The sequence below is a fragment of the Callithrix jacchus genome, chromosome 11 (genome assembly GCF_049354715.1).
Source record: "Callithrix jacchus isolate 240 chromosome 11, calJac240_pri, whole genome shotgun sequence".
Classification (NCBI taxonomy): Eukaryota; Metazoa; Chordata; class Mammalia; order Primates; family Cebidae; genus Callithrix; species Callithrix jacchus.
The window spans coordinates 32,840,671-32,853,420 of record NC_133512.1 but is presented as its reverse complement, the minus strand read 5'-3'; the positions used below and the strand labels follow the sequence as shown (position 1 = coordinate 32,853,420).

Genomic DNA, 12,750 nt, shown 5'->3' with positions numbered 1-12,750 from the left:
GCAAAGGTTCTACGTTTTATTGACTGCAGTATAAAAAGATCAGGGAAGCAGATGAGAAGCAAAGTGGAAATGGGCTATTAGGACGAGTGTGAAGGATCCCTGCAGGTCAAAGAAAAGTGCTGTAAATAGCATGAGAGACATTGTGGACCATCCTTCATTTCTTAGGAAAATTAAACTAATCAACTCTTCATTTTCATTCCTATGCTGAAATTAACCGAAAAACCTTTGGTGTCCCAGGCATTTCCAAAGAAGCAATAGCTCTGGTCTCGGGTGAATCTAATACCTTATAAACCAGTGAGATGATAAAAGAGATCAGGAGGAAAAAAATTAGCAACATCGACTCCCTTTTAAGACACGCTTAACGGGGTTGTAGGAAAAATTTAATGTTCTGGTGAAAAACATGACATTACTAAATAAGAGTCTGTCATTTATAAAACCTTATGTGTCTCATAGGATTTTTTATTTTTGGTAGCCAAAATAGCACTAAAGCTTGTAGGTGCATAATTACTGATTAGCGTCAGACTATGTAGAAAGGCAAGTGAAATGTCCTTAATCTCACTGAATTGTACACTTAAAGATGGTTACAGTGGGTGAACTTTATGTTATGTTTTACTACAATTTAAAAAAATTAAAAAGGACAAGCGAAGTCTCCCTGATTTTTAATATTTCTCACAATGGTGAATAAAATGTGCAATAGCTAATAAATATTTCAGGAACTCAGGGCCACTTAATAAATAAATTCAAGCAAGCACTAGATATAATAAAGAGGGACAAATGCTCACCACATAACATTTTCTGAATTCAGGCCTGACTCCAAAAAGCAAAGTGGTTCTATTTTCCACAGAACATTCACCTGAAGTGGGAATTTAGAGACTTGGAGAGACCAAAGGGGAAGCAGGCTGATTTTATTTAATGTGATTACGGGCTCAGTGGAATTGCTTTCTAAGACTGAGTCTCCTACTAAGAAACTGAGGGTCTTTTAAGCATCTTTGTGATACAGGATGACCAAACAGGAAGTAATTTTACAGAATCAAGAACAATGAACAGTTAATTAACCTGTAACATGTCTTGTGATGTATGTTACATTTGAAAAATAGCATCTTGAGAAATACATTGTATATTTTTTGGGTGTTATCTTGCCCTGTGACCTTGTAGCTGGTCAGTAAGAAAAACAGGAGTCTTGAGATGCCTGGTGACTGTGCTGAGAAGGTGAGGAGGATAGATAAGGTAGAATGGCTTGCAAGGAGTTAGTTAATTTTAAGCAGAGCTGGGGGTTAGGTTTCATACTGAACACAACGCAGTAAACTGGCTTTATTGTACAGCAATTGCGAATTATTAATTTTGCTCTTCACACCTACACACACTCATCTGGGTGAGAGGGAGGGAATGGCTACTGCAATTCATGCCAGTGGCAGGAGCATATTTACTTCTGATTTATTTGAATTCCTTTACTGCTTTGTCCTAATTCCTGAGTGAGATCTGTAGCAGACTGCAAATAACCCAGGGAGGCAAGACCTATCGAGGCAGAAGTTTAACTACCGGCTGCCTTTGCCTTCACTTCATTTGCCATGACTGCATATTTCAGTGGCTCTCTGGACCACTTCAATTTTTTTTACAACATTAAAAAAATTAAAATAGAGATGGGAATCTCACTATGTTGCCCAGGCTTTTATCAAACTCCTGATTTTAAGTGATCCACCCAACTCAACCTCCCAAAGTGCTGGGAGGTGTGAGCCACTGTGCCTGGCTTGGACCACTTCAGTTTTACTACTGAAGCAGAAACTGATAGTCAAATTTTATCATCAACAATGGCACCTTGTCTGCTAAAGGATAAAAATAAAAAAACATGACTTGCTCCTCGGGAGTCTAAGATAAAAGTGGTCCAGCTTGTATTCTGTGATGCTTTACCTTTTACAATCACTCATGACTGGTAAGGTAGGCATCTCCTTGCCTGCTCTAGAAGTAGATACCTTAAGGAACAACTAAACTAAAGGTCTTGAGGAATCTGTGGTCCTTCCTTCCTCCCATTCTTCCTCCCTTCCCCGACTTCCTTTTTCTCCCTCTTCCTTCCTTCCTCCCTCTCTTCCTTCCTGTCCCTTGCTCCTGACTCCCTCCCTTCCTTCTAAAATCTTTATATAGTGTTTTAAAATGCCAATGATTTATTCCTGGGCTTCAGTATATCAATTTTTTTCTTATTTAAATATAATTCAACAGAAGTTTCCTGAATGCTTGTTACGCTACAGGGTTGGACGGCAGGTGGTTGTGTGGTGGTGAACAGGGCAGTGGATGGAGGTTCAGAAGAGCAATACTTAAAAATCAGACCTTGGGGGGTCCAAAGTGGCTCCCACTGGAGGTCATGGCGCTCGCGAAGGCAAGGTCATCAGTTCAAGGCTAACCTGAGCAACCTCATAAGCTCAAACTGATTGGCAAAAAAAAAAAAAAAAAAAAAAAAAATCAGACCTTGGTTGAACTCACTTGTTAGCTCTCATTTCTTGGGAAAGTTCTTTCTGAGTTCAATTCTCACATATAAAAATGAGTATAGATCAGGTACGGTGGCTCACGCCCCTAATCCCAGCACTTTGGGAGGCCGCGAGAGGTGGATTTCGAGGTCAGGAGTTCAAGACCAGCCTGACCAACATGGGGAAACGCCGTCTCTATTAAAAATACAAAAAAATTGTCCAGTGTGGTGGCAGGCATCTGTAATCCCAGCTACTCGGGGGGCTGAGGCAGGAGAATGCTTGAACCCGGAAGGCAGAGGTTGCAGTGAGCCGAGATTGTGCCACTGCACTCCAGCCCAGGCTACAGTGTCGAACAAAACTCCACCCCAGACTCAGTCTCGAACAAAAACAAAAGCAAAAAATGAGTATAACAGAAGTGGTTAAAATAGCCTTAGATGCTAAAATACGTAGTTATCATAACAATTAATAATCACTATTATTACGCTGGGGGGAGGGGATTCAAAGATGATTAGAGCGGTCTAGTGCAGTGGTTTCTAATTGGGGATGACCCCCCACTCCATCCTCAGGAGCATTTGGCAATGTTTGGAGATATATTTGGTTGTCACAATAGAGCGGTGATCCTACTGGCCTCTGGTGGTTAGAGGCTTCCGATGCTGCTAAGCATCCTACCATCCACCAGGAAGTCCGCACAACAAAGAATGAGGCAGCCCCAAATGTCCGTAGAACCACTGCTACCCCTGGTTTAGTGAAGAAAACCCATTAAAACATGTTCCATATTTTGTATAACAAAGAAGTGAGCTCGTATAGGTGGGGAGCCCTGTCAAGTTGTCCACCTGATATTCATGCTCTTTCTTCATACAGTAGTGGTTCGGACAATGTGCCCGATGGAGAAGCGACCTTTCCCGGTCTTACCTGCAGAGTGGGGTGATCAATTACATGAAAGAGGAAGTGGTTGGACCGTGCTCTTTATTTTATTTTACTTTAAGTTCTGGGATACATGTGCAGAACGTGCAGGTTTGTTACATAGGTATACATATGCCATGGTGGTTTGTTGCACCCATCAACCCGTAATGTAGGTTTTAAGCCCCGAATGCATTAGGTATTTGTCCTAAGGCTCTCCCTCCCCTTGCTTTCCACCTCTCCGGCTGGTGCTCTTTAAAGGGGCTTTTTTTTTTTTTTGAGACGGAGTTTCACTCTTGTTACCCAGGCTGGAGTGCAATGGTGAGATCTCGGCTCACCGCAACCTCTGCCTCTTGGGTTCAAGCAATTCTCCTGCCTCAGCCTCCTGAGTAGCTGGGATTACAGGCACGCGCCACCATGCCCAGCTAAATTTTGTATTTTTAGTAGAGGCGGGGTTTCACCATGTTGACCAGGATGGTCGATCTCTTGACCTCGTGATCCATCCGCCTCAGCCTCACAAACTGCTGGGATTACAGGCTTGAGCCACTGCACCCGGCCTAAAGGGGCTTTTTAAAAGAAAGAGCACGGCTTTACCTTGCCCCTTTGTTTCTGTTGCCTGGAAAAGGATGTGCCGGCGCGGTGGAGCCATGTTCTTGGGCCAGTGCAGCAGCAGAATGAGGGTCTGGATCCCGGTTGAGTGTGCGGAGCTCCCACGCCAGCCCAGAACAGCTACCTTCCCGAACATGTTGTATTTGGAGGAAAAAACGCGTCTCTTAGTTAAAACAATATTACTTAGGTTTTTATTATATGCGGCTGCATCCAAATTTGATCTGTGTCTCAAAGCATTTTGATTGTCAGAAAAGAGGCCTTTGAGCTGAAGGAATTAGCACCAACTTAGGCACGGAAATGTGAAAGTGTGCGTTTTCAGGAAATAACTTGTTGCTTGATGTGTTCATTAAATAATAAGAAAACTTAGGTCACAGAGCCTCACGTAATGTCCCCAAGAAGACCTCAAGGGAAAAAAGGAATAAACACACTCACCTTCCTTGTCCATTTCATTTCGTCGGTCACGGTTAGGTGAACACTGACCTTTCATTTTTCTCACTGAGAAATTTGTCCTAGAGTCGGTACTTTTTTTTTTCCTTTCTGTATTTCCCAAGGTCACTGTCATAGTATGATGTATGAAATGCGGACCTGAGAGCTCCTGAAAGCCGCCTTCCGTGAAAACCCTTGCTCTGTGGGTGTGTCCCATTTCAGCACTCCCCAGAAGACCCACACTCTGCTACCTTCACAGGCCAGCTGAAGATTGGGTTAGGGCCAATCCAGATGGAATTTCCCTGGGAAAGGGAAGTGTTGGAAGTGAAGAGAAGGAGTGGAACGGATATTTGGAAGGAGGTGCCTGGAAAAGCACCTTAAGGAGAAGAACACAGTTACCACCTCACTTCTATTTTATTCCACTGTAAATGCCAGTATTTGGAGGAAGTTCAAGCCAAATTGCTGAAATGATTTTGATTGTGCTGGCATTATGTTCTCAACACCTAAATGGCCAATCACGTAACAGTATTCACCTATAAGTTGAATTAGATATTAACTTAAAATAATTAACCTTTTATTGTTGTGATTCTTAAACTTTATAGGATCAGAAACACCTCTGAGAATCCCCATAAGAATTATGAACTCTCTCCAGAAAAATGCGTATATACACATATTGATTCAGCAAAAACATCATTTTAGCAGCTGTGAGCACTCCTCTTAAGAAGAGATTCATCTTTGCTGCAAAGAATGTGAAAAGTGAAGTTTTAACCAAAATTTCCCAAACTAATAGACAAACAATTCCCAAGCCAGGTCACCATTTGCAGACTTTTTGAAGGATGTGGTGGGAAACTGGTTCCACCAGTCCTCATTTCCTTCACTCCCTTGGAGACAATAAAAGGATAGGATTTGGGTTCAGGAGAGATTCCTTTGGAGGGAGTTGTTACCTCGTTGGGAGCTGGTACCCCTGTCCATGCCCAGGTGTCTGGAATTACTGCATGCCTCACCCTTCATCAGGGTGGGGCTTCCATATGATAAGGAAATGTATTCTATGAGGTTGAGACAAACAAAAGCCAAAAAGGCTGAAGAGCCTGGGGGCAGCAGGACAGAGGAGCCATTTGGAATCACAGCCAGGTGTGGAGGGTGAGCTGTGCACAACCAGACACAGCTGAGGCAGACAGAGAGTTACTGGTGCTGTTGCAAGTCCTACCCAAGAGGACCCCAGAAGAGAAATGGGCATGGATGGAGTGGATGCGTGCCCTGGTACTGAGGGCTGACGCCACTGTGGGGCCTGGAAGCTTGCACAGGACAACAGAATGGCAGGGAGAGGGTCCAGTCATGGTGGGCAGCACCAACTCCTGAGTCCTGAGAGTGAGTCCATCCAGGTGAGAACGGTCCCATCCCCTCTCCTTTCATCCCAAATTCCCTTGCCTCCCAGTGGAGTCCAAAAAAGCAGCCAGGGAGAGAAGCAGCAGATGAGGGTGGAGGAGAGAACAGAGGCCAACCACAGTCCTGTCTCCAGACTCAGGCCTCAGCATGGGAAGGGTGCAGAATGAATGGACGAACAGCTGAATGTAGACTGAAAGGTTGATGACAATGGAATTGACTGTGAGTTTTTGACTCAGAGAGGCCAAAGGCCTGACATTACTTAAGAGAGAGCTGAAGTTCATGGCATCTGGCCAAGCCTCTGTTGAGGGCCAGAGGAAGATTTCTGTACACCCTCTTCCTCATTCCCTATATTAGAAAGGGGCAGTGGGACACAAAAATAAATTTGCATCTTGAGCATGTCTCATGAGTCATGCAGTTGTATTTTATATCCACTGTAGGATGGAAGCAGACCTCCCATGCCTGCATGAAGCTGGCTTTTGGGTTTCATGTGGAAAATGAAAGCTGCTCTGATTAATAAATACAGGTCGGGGGGAATGGGATATTGTAGGATCCAGCAGGGCCAAGTTAGGGGGAAGCAAGACAGTCTACATGATACGCAGGGTCCAGTGCAAAATATAAATGTGGGGCCCCTTGGAATACTTAAGAATTTCAGGACAGTGACTGCAGAGCACTGAACCAAGTGTGGGGCTTTGTGTGACTGCAGGGATTGTACACTCACGAAGCCACCCTGGAGTGAGTAACAGAGGTCAGAGAGGAGGGGATCTTGCCAGTGGTCCAGTTAATGAGAGACTTGGAAGAGGCCTAATGGAGACTTTCCCAGTGAAATGCTGTACAATGTGACCCCTTGTGATCCTGCAAACCCTCTACAAAATTGCAGGCTCCACGCTGACTTATGTGAGTGGGGTTCTTATGGAAGCTGGTGAAGGAGCCGGTGTGGTGGCAAAACAGAGTAAGCCAACACTTGGCTATTCAGCTCACATTTCCTGTAAATTAGGGGCTTAGGTAAAGAACCCATTTCTATGACAAGAAATTTCCCTGTGTCATATACTATTGCAGGACCAGGTGGTCTTTTACTTATCAGTGTTGAAGGACGTTGCAGGATACTTTCTCTGTCACTCAGAATTGGCAACTGGGGACCACATCTGGAGGTACAGAGGCTAAATACTTTAGCAGAGATGCTTAATGAAGAGAACCATGGATGTCAGGAGACAGATACCTGCTCATGGTTTGCTGTGACCTGGCAGAGCCACAGCAGCCCTGCCTTGGCTGTGACCTTCAACATGTGCAGTTACAAGAGTTTGCCTTGGACGGGTCTGCTGCAGCTGCTGCTCCCCAAATAAGCCAAGTAAGATGGGTTCGTAGAAAATCACTTTTAGAGTGTGGGGTTTTGACAGGCACGCTGCATGCTGCTTCTGACTGGCTGCTTGCTTAGGCAGTAGAGTGATGACCTGTCTGCCTCTTCTCAACAGGGACAAGAGGGGTGGAGACAAGTGGGGGCAGTGGAGGGGCAGCCTGCAGTCCTGCCCTTGGCCTAGCTGTGATGTCTGCATTTTCTATGCATCAAGCTGGCGCTGGTGGGGGGCGGGGGGTAGCTGGCTTGAATCTTTCTGCTTGGCAATAAAAACTATGGGGAGAACAGATGAGACGGGGGTGGTTGGAAGAGATCACGTAGCATCCAGAGCTCCCAGGTAGGTGACTTGTGTGAAGGTCTTCCCGAAGATTTCATTTGTAGAAGCAGCAACTTTATAGAGAGGAGGAGACCTCTTCTCTTGATCACCCCCGCCATCCCTGTTCCTCCCTTGCCCTAGAGAAGATCAAAGGGCAGATTGTTTTTCAGAGCCTATCATTTTCCCTCCCAGCACCCTACCTCTGAGGTGAGAAAGAGGGGAAGACAGAAAGGGCAGACCTGCTCCTTTCCCACTTCAGGCCCTTCCACCAGCCCAGCCGGCCATGGGAGTGGGTGGGAACACTTTATTTTTGGATATGAGGTTGACGTCTTTAACGGGACTTGACAAAGTTTTTTAATATCAGGAAGTGACCGAGAGAGTTATGCAGTATGTCCAGGGTATCATTAAGGAACCTTTAATCAGCAGGGGCCGGAGATTCAACACAGCCCAGCCGGGGGCACAATGGGAGAAACATAAAACCATTTCCTGTGTGTGCCCAGTAGAGTTGAGACTGTTCAATAAACCAGTTACGTCTGATTAAGGACTTCATATCCTTAGGAATAAAGGCAAGTCACTGTGCATTGGTGTTGTGTACTGAATTTTTATTTTTATTTATTTATTTTTTTTGGCGGGGGGAGGAAGGCAGGAAGGTGTACTGAATTTTTAAATTCCTAGTCGAGGAATAGCTAGATGTTTTTGCAAATAAAAAACTTGAAATGTTAAATGAGGAGAAAAGAAACTCACCAGAGGCAAATTTCTGGATGTAGATAGAGGAGACACTAAAAGAGGTAACTCATAGTTGCCTTTTTCTTTTATCTCCCTAAAATCGAAGAGTTTTTATTGTATAGTTTTACACAGACATTTACATTTCAACTGATCACAGATTCATTAACATTTGACATGACAGAAAGGGTATTCAGAAACATGTTTATAAGTGATCTGTAATCCCTGTTCACTTGTCAAACATGTTATTTTGGAAAATCATTTCATTTCCATCATAATGTTTTTCAGGGTGCTCTTCTGTTTAATTTTTTATTAAGTGCAATGGTGTCTATGATTTTTATATAGGGTAGTGAAGAGGCTCCTCTCTCTCTCTTTCTCCCCATTACCAGAGATTTCTAAAGCATTTGCAATGCTCTTCTTTATTCAGACAAAAACCATTTTAACTTTACATAACAAATATGCTTTAACTTTTTTACAACTTCCAAGATACCATTATAGCTGAACTGACAGGGAAAAACTGCCATTGATGATCCATAGCTCATGAAATGTATGAAGCTGCTCTTCCTTGTGGTCTTCGCTATAGAGCCATCTGTAGATTACAGGTCACAGCTTTAGGGACAGGCTCCAGATTTCTTATTTTTCTTGTTTCGATTCTGCATCATCTATTTTCTTGAATACCAGTCTTCTAAAATGTAAGCAGTACAAAATGTTCTCATCCATCAGAACAACAGCACGCAAGAGTGTATACAAATACAGTCCTAACTGACTAATTATACTTGAGCTGAATGGTGTCATACTTGAAATGAATGAGGTATTGGTAGGATGCTGAATCTGTGATGGACACTCAGGCCCAAACACTTAGCACTGATTCATCTCTCTCCCTCTGCACCGCTTCACTCCCAACATCTGATTAGCTGTCAATTCTGCCTTTGTATAACATCCTAGAACTGCAGCAGAAATGTCAGTGGTTCTCCCTCTCCTCATGAATGATGCCCCAAGCCCTTGTCTGGGTCCTCAGTATCTGCGCTCTCTGCTCTTAGTCTATCTGTCTAGCCTTCTTTCCTCTTTCCTTTGCATACTTTTCACTCTTGCCAAACGGAACCTCGGCTGTTCTTGGTTCACCTTGATTTAGTGCCTAAAAATGACCTTCTTCTTCCCACCAGTCTCTGAGTGTTCAAGAGAAAGCTGCTTCTCAAAGGCAGGATTCCACATACAGAAACATCCTCTTTTTTTCTGACCCTCTGTAGGACCTTATTAGTGCCTTTTTAAATTTCATTTATCCTACCAAATATTGAGGGCTTACTATGTGGCAGACACAGTTCTTAGGCCCTGGGTATATGGCAGTGGACAACGATTACAGGATTTGTAGGGCTGAAATTCTAATAAAGGCAATGGACCCTAAATATATGTTAGATAGGGATAAGTACCATCGAAAACAAACCGGGAGTGTCCTGAGAAGGTGTCTCAGATAAGGTAACACAGTCTGCCACTTTACATTCTTCAGGTCTTAACTAAAGCATCATGTTCTACTTCGTATCAGAACTTTTTTTTTTTTTTTTTAGACAAAGTTTTGCTCTTGTTTCCCAGGCTGAAGAGCAATGGCATGATCATGGCTCACTGCAACCACCACCCCCTGGGTTCAAGCGATTCTCCTGCCTCAGCCTCCCAAGTAGTTGGGATTATAGGCATTTGCCACCATGCCCAGCTAATTTTGTATTTTTAGTAGAGATGGGGGTTTCTCCATGTTGGTCACGCTGGTCTTGAACTCCTGACCTCAGAAGATCTGCTCGCCTCAGCCTCCCAAAGTGCTGGGATTACAGGCATGAGCCACTGTGCCTGGCAGCAGCAAAAAATTTTCTTAAGCATACACTGTCTACTATAAAATAATAGATAAGTAGCTTATTAATTTTTAAATCTTACCTTCTGATATGTACATAGCAGATAATAAATATTTCTTAATTAATATAAACATGATTATAACAGAATTTATAAAATGAGATTCAGGAAAAAGAAAAACTTTTATTAAAAGTTGGGAAAGAAAACCGTCTGCATTTGAGACCTAGATTATTGAAATGGGGTTCTTTGTACTTGAGAACAACTCGCTCCCATGGGACCTTTTTATGTTGGAGAGGTCCAGTGTTGGACAATATCCTGTCATTGCGTGGATTTAGTGAGCAGCTATAGGATAATGAGACTGATGCTTATATGTGGCTTAGGGGATGTCATCTTATGACTTTATACCTTGAGCCATGCTTATTATACCTTGCCTTCTATAGTTCCCAATTGACAGGTATTTAGTTCCTTTGTGTCCTCTCCTTCTAGGAAACTTACTTTCATAGAAACTTAAAAGATGTAGTCATTTTTAAAGTTTCTAGGCCACCTCTATATAACTGCCCATGCACTTTGACTGGTTTTCAGGTATTTACCTTGATTGTTTTTGGTCGGGATTCTGGATTTCTTGGTGCCGGCAGGTCATGGAGTAAAATAAGTCATTGGCACATGGTGAATGCATGGATCCTTGACACAAATCACTCAGTGTCCTGCAGAAACTTTTGGCTGTTGTGGTTCTCCCAAACCTTTGGGGCAGGTTAAGAATATGTCTTACGAGGCTCACCGCCATATTTCTTCCAGATCTCAGAGGCAGGTTGGCTGTTTCTCCAGCACTTCTTTCTTCTTCAACGTTCCTCCCAAATCTCAATGGCAAGTTGGTGACTGAGTGTGGCATTTTGTTGACTGCAGGTGTACTCATCTTAATGACATGTTTTGGTCCCCAATCTTTTAATTCCTCAAAATTGAGGCTTCTTTCCCCTTTCAGGTATCCTCTAGGCTATAATTAGAAATGACCATTACAATAACATATTGTTGTTATAAGCAATAGATTTAAACCCCCGATTAACTTAAATCTAGACTTTAATCTGCAGAATAGTTAAAGCTATAAACAAAGTATGTGTTCTTATGTGCAGAATTTTTAAATAAATAATTTGTATTAAGCTTTTCAAAGCAATCTAGTTTCTCTTTCCCTAGACTATTGTAAGACAACTATAAAATATTTATAAAATATATATAGTGAATACAGAAATGAGTTCAAGCAGCAGGAACATAATGAAGTACTGAAATGAGGCAAAGGTTTATTTCGCTGCAGTTATTCACTTATTTAAAATTCATGTTGTTTATGGAATATTTTATATATTTTATAATTTGATTTTAGAGAAACCTCCCACTCCTTCTTCATGTTTCTCTTTAAAGGCCAAAGTGGCACATGAAAACACGGTACATTGAAATAGAGATGCTGGCCAGGTTTTGGGGTACAGTTGTAGGAGGCTCAGTGAATTTCTTCTTTATTCCATCTTACTCAGGGTTCTACTCTAAAGCATTTCTCAAGAAAACCAATTGTATTTTTATTAGAATATAAAATACATTTTTAGTAAAGAACTCATTGGTTTATGAGTTACTGCATCATAAATATGCCAACTTTGTAGAAGCCATTTCAAATACGGAGAGTATTTAATTAGATTTAGTTTTTACCGTAAGAGCTTGTTCATATGGAGATTTTTAAATGATTGTTTTCTGATTATAGCTTGAGTAAAATGAGCTTACACACTAATTTCAGCACGTTTGGAAAATATATAAAAGAAAATAAAAACAACTTGCAATTTTACCATCTAGGGGAAAATACTTTCCTAAGACATAGATTAGGTACATAATGACCAGTTTGTAATTGCTAAGCCCAAAAATAAAAGCATGTGTGTTTTTTGTTTGTAGTTTAAAACAATTTGAATGTCCAACTGAAATGTATCCAAATCTTATTTCTGCCAACCATTTATTACAAGTATGCACTTTTGAGTAGATTGAAAATTATTAATGTGCTGTATACTTGCTCTGCCCCATACTCCCCAGTTCAGTTGTCATGACAGAGGCCAGGCTGCTCGCTCTCCTGTTAGATAATACAAGTTACATTTATACATTGTTAGAGGAAGACTGAAATTTGACAAAACAGAGTACACACCAAGTTACTTCTTAGTCTTTAAAAAATCATTACACTTAGGATGAATATTATATAATTAATGCTACTCACATTAGATTTAAAAAACTTACCTCAGAATATTCGTCATAATTTCCTTTGCTGTGAAGATTGGACATCATTAATTCATCCGCACAAAAGATGTTTGATGTTAACAAGCTCGATGTGGCTAAAGTCAATAAAATGAATAGTTTCGATGAAATAATTTCCATTTTGCCCAAATCTAAAATTAAGTCTCTATGTGCAGCACAGTGTTTATGAGAGGAGAAGCTGTGGTGTTTTTATACCATCTAAAAACAAAGGAAAGTTTTTTTTTTTTGGACAGTGAAATCAATCTCACATATTTTAAGTACTAATATTAATTAGAGTGTACAACTAAAATATGCATGTAAGGAATGTGAATAATTCATTCTGGGAAGACAGCAATGTTTGTGCTTGCAAATTCATTAACTTTGAAAATAATTTTCCTCATTATAAAAGAGCTTCTAATTAGGTAAGCTTGGGGCGATAGTAATTAAGATTCCAAACAAACAGAATGCTTCATTTCTCTAAGCTTAAA

General features: G+C 41.7%; 1 protein-coding gene across 1 annotated transcript; it reads right to left on the bottom strand.

Annotated features, from left to right (window-relative positions):
- Positions 1-8,034: 8,034 nt before the first annotated feature.
- On the bottom strand, positions 8,035-12,448 carry NPVF (neuropeptide VF precursor). The gene is made up of 3 exons (XM_002751461.6): positions 12,266-12,448; positions 10,597-10,997; positions 8,035-8,855 (listed from the first exon to the last, which is right to left on the bottom strand). Exons 1-3 carry the CDS (start codon positions 12,401-12,403, stop codon positions 8,804-8,806), a joined length of 591 nt encoding a protein of 196 aa, XP_002751507.3. The 5' UTR covers positions 12,404-12,448; the 3' UTR covers positions 8,035-8,803.
- Positions 12,449-12,750: the final 302 nt, after the last annotated feature.